Here is a 4,657-nt window from a genome sequence, read left to right on the forward strand (position 1 = left end):
TTTCTGTAGCAGCTTTTGAATATGTTCCATAGCAGTTTGTCGCTCAGTTGCAATTTTAGCAAATGTCTTATAGCTAGGTTTGGATTCACATTCAGAGTCATATTCACTACAGGTTTGAAAGTAGGCATCGCATGAAGTTACCTTGGCACCTCCTGCCATGAAGCAGTAGGTTGGAGCAGAGTCGTCATCATCATTATCATCGTCAGCTTTGGCTTCAACGCTGCGACCATTGTCTTCAGTGTTGAAGATAGACTTGGCGATGAACACTGATGCCAGAGCCAGGCTTGCCACGCCTGAATTAGACTCCTTCTGAGACTCCACCTCCACCTCCTCTGAGGCAGACTCCTCCTCGGAATCCATTTCCTTGCCAGTAAATGCATGAGCCTTGCTTGATGAAATCTTCTTGTGAGATGAAGACTTTGACGAAGACTTTGAAGAAGATTTTGAAGATTTCTTCTTCTTGTTGTCATCAGAATCATATTCCTTGCTCTTCTTCTTCTTCTTCTTTGATTCCTTATCCCACTGAGGACACCCGGAGATGTAGTGGCCAGTCTTCTTGCATTTGTGGCAAGTCCTCTTCTTGTAGTCACATGATGAAGCATCGTCGTTCTTGGAGCTAGATCTTGCAGACTTGCTGAACCGATTCTTCTTGGAGAACTTCTGAAACTTCCTCACAAGCATTTCAAGTTCTTTGCCAAGCTCTTCAGGATCACCAGAGCTACATTCAGATTCTTCTTCAGATGAGGAAACAACCTTTGCCTTCAGAGCACGGGTTCAACCATAGTTTGGACCATAGATATCACACTTCTCAGATAGCTGGAACTCATGTGTGTTGAGCCTCTCGAGTATGTCAGACGGATAGAGATCTTTGAACTCAGGACGTTCTTGAATCATCAGGGCTAAGGTTTCAAACAAGCTGTCAAGTGATCTCAGAAGCTTCTTCATGAACTCATGCTTGGCGATCTCAGTGGCACCGAGAGCACTCAGCTCGTTGGTGATATCAGTTAAGTGATCGAACATGAGCTGGACATTTTCATTGTCATTTCTCTTGAATCGGTTGAAGAGATTCCGAAGAACATCGATTCTTGAGTCTCTCCGAGTTGAGACGCCTTCGTTGACCTTGGACAGCCAGTCCCAGACCAGCTTTGCAGTTTCCAGTGCACTCACACGGACATACTGCCCTTTGGTCAGATGACCACAGATGATGTTCTTGGCGGTTGAGTCCAATTGAGCAAATCTCTTGACATCAGCAGCGGTGACGCCTTCACCAACTTTGGGAACACCAGTCTTGATGACATACCAGAGATCTACATCAATGGCTTCAAGATGCATGTGCATCTTGTTCTTCCAGTAGGGGTAGTCAGTGCCATCAAAGACAGGGCACGCAGCGGAGACCTTGATTATCCCTGCAGTCGACATAGCTAAAACTACAAGTGGTTAAACCTAATCACACAGAACAAGGGAGTACCTAGCTCTGATACCAATTGAAAGTGCTAGTTATCGACTAGAGGGGGGTGAATAGGCGATTTTTATGGAAGTCTTCAAAACACGGTGGCTTTGAAGACAAACAGGTAAATTGAGCCTATATAGTAAGCAGTGGAATGAAAGCTACACTAGGCAAGCATTAGTCAAACATACAATACAATGAAAGCACGAAGACTAACTGCAACTAGGTAGACAAGATCAAAAAGGTAGATAGTACAAAGCTAAACAGATATTAGTCTTCACAGAGTGAAGTCAAACAGATTAGGCAGGCAAGCAATGACTTCACGAAGACAACTGTAAAGTAAGGAGAGTAGAGGATAGAACTAGTAGCTTGGCAAAGACAAGGATTTGGTAGACCAGTTCTAGCTGTTGTGACAATTGTACGTCTGGTTAGGGAGGCTGAGATTTAACTCAGAAGACCATGTCTTCAACTTATTCCCCTTGAGCTAAGGACACCCAGTCCTCTCCCAATCACTCTGGTAAGTCTTCGAGGTAGACTTCCAAACCTTCACAGACTTCGTTCACCGGCAATCCACAATGACTCTTGGATGCTCAGAACGCGATGCCTGACCGGCTGGAGGATTCACAGTCCTCAATTGTAACAAGTCTTCAGATCACTCGTACAGAAAGCCTTTAGTGATGCCTAACACTCTTTGGCTCTGGGTGTTTTGGGCTTTGTCCTCGCAAGGATCTCTCTCTCAAATGCTTCGGAGGTGGGTTTCTCTCAAACGACAAAAGTCGTGCACTAACTCTGAGCAGCCACAAATTTATGGTGTAGGGGGTGGGCTATTTATAGCCAGGAGGCAACCCGACCTGATATGTCCGAAATGACCCTGGGTCACTAAGGAACTGACACGTGTCCAACGGTCAGATTTCAAACACACACGGCAGCTTGGCTTGGGCTACAAGCAAAGCTGACTCATCCAACTCTGGATAAGATGTGCTCTCATTGTCTTCGCTCGAAGACATAGGATTTGGTTGAGCATCACTTCAGTCACTCTGACTTTGTTCACTTGGACCCCACTTAACAGTACGATGGTTCCTATGACTCAATAAGGAAGAAAAGGAAACTACAAAACAACTATGTCTTTGCACTCCATAGTCTTCAAGTGAATAGCTTCACTTGTCATAATCTTTGTCGTGAATGTCTTCACGAACCACCATAGTCTTCAATGTCTTCGCACATTTTTAGGGGTCATCTCTGGTAGGTAAACCGATCAAGGAGGGACACTACATGTGTTATCCTGGAATTCTCACAAACAAATTAGACCCTCAACCATGTTTGTCGTCAATACTCCAAAACCAACTAGGGGTGGCACTAGATGCACTTACACCACCCTATCGCCCACACTCACTAGGCGATGGTTCAAAATGCAATCGCGGAAAGGGGTTAAAAACCGTTTGTATAGCATCTTGTTGTACCAGTGAAAGCAAACTGTATTATGAATTTATAGTTATGAATTTACAGTTTAAACAAGCACCTACATGATCCATGCAGAGCACACATTTAAAAAAATGGAACTCACCAGAAAGAATCCTAAAACAACATTGTATTGGCCATCACAGACAAAGATGGACATCTATGAGTCCTTTTGAGCTGAAGTTAGTTTGTTCTTGTGGGAAGTAATGTAACCATCCTTGAACTCCTCCCTTCTGATAAGAAGAGAGACTTGGCTTCCTCATCCTGGCATAATCAGAACTAGGCACTTCACGTACTCCATATTCTTCTTCAGAGGAGGATGATCCTGTTGTGCGAAGACAAGAGAACAACTAAATGCTAGCATCCCTATTTGCTCGGAAAAAGAAAAGGAAATATGTAAAAAACTATTACATTAACAATGGGAGTAACTGATGAAATGTATAGTCACAAAGAGATGCATCCTCATTATCCTCATAGGAAATGATATGATACCAAAGACAACAACTCAACTTGAACTATATTATTACTTAATTTTATCATTGGCTATAACGGTGGCAAACCGGTGCCTCAATTTACTAGCGACCTTAGATTAACATGCGGAACAATACCACTTTCTCATGACAGTAGCTAAACAGTAGTACAACACCAATAGAGATGACAAAGCTCAATCATATGGATGAAATCCGTGGGCCGGTACCAACCTTTTTCAGGAGGCTTATTGTGTAGAACATATAGATGAAGCACTTCTCGGGAACCATCCATTATTATCTACTGTGGTTGCCATGCTTACTATATACTCGATTAGTTTAATGTTTCCAACATCTTCTTGTGCAGTTCCACTAAAATATATGTTATCTTCAAACAAGATCCCTGTTTGCACAAGTAGAGATAATTACATATTACATTAAGAGTGGCATCAAATCAAAGTGGCAAAACAATTGCTCGTTCCAGCCATAGCAATAAATTAAGATGCAAAACTATATCATTACTTGTGTCGTCGCAGTTCCAGTGCTTCGTTATAGCACTGGGAGTTGATTTTTGTTCTTCTTCCGCTGGTTCTTCCCCTTCATCACTTGGTTCAATAATAGACAAGCTTCGCCTTCCATGTAAGATTTGGCATGTCAATTAGGGAGCACAAGTATAGCACTAAACAACAACATTAATTTTCTGATGATAGTAGCAAAATACAGGCCAATAGTTGTGAAATATCATTATCTTACCTCAATGGGATATTACGGTGCACATACAGATTGGAAGTCTGGTCTCCTTTTGTGCAGTTCACTAAAATCAAGCAACGTTACTGTATAAGTAGCACAACAATGAAAGCAGATTGCATAATCATGTGGAAGAAAGCCAATACTAACCTCTCATGAAGCAGAATTCAAACAACTCACAAGAAGAAGATCTGAAACAAATTTGCTAACACAGATAGAGGAAGTCAGATCTCCTCTTGTGCAATTCCACTAAGATCAAGCAATCAAGCAAGGTTGTCGGTGTGACATTTTAGTTGAACTGCACAAAACACTCTTAAAACAAAAGTGTTTTGTGCAGTGCAACAAAAGGTCGCAATAGCAATGAGGTGAAGTAGATAACCCTATTTACACAGAGGTGCAAAGGAAGTATGCTGAAGTGTCATGTAGTCGATGTTCACATGACATCACTAAAGGAAGCACAACATACATATCATCAAAATATCGAACGAATACCAATTTCACATGATTACTTATAACAAGACTTCTCCCATGTCCTCAA

General features: G+C 42.1%; 1 protein-coding gene across 1 annotated transcript; it reads right to left on the minus strand.

Moving 5' to 3' along the window:
- Window positions 1-774: 774 nt before the first annotated feature.
- On the minus strand, window positions 775-1,332 carry LOC141041091 (uncharacterized). Its single transcript, XM_073507203.1, has one exon. It carries the CDS (start codon window positions 1,330-1,332, stop codon window positions 775-777), a length of 558 nt encoding a protein of 185 aa, XP_073363304.1.
- Window positions 1,333-4,657: the final 3,325 nt, after the last annotated feature.

This window comes from Aegilops tauschii, chromosome 2 (assembly GCF_002575655.3).
Source record: "Aegilops tauschii subsp. strangulata cultivar AL8/78 chromosome 2, Aet v6.0, whole genome shotgun sequence".
NCBI classification, from domain to species: domain Eukaryota; kingdom Viridiplantae; phylum Streptophyta; class Magnoliopsida; order Poales; family Poaceae; genus Aegilops; species Aegilops tauschii.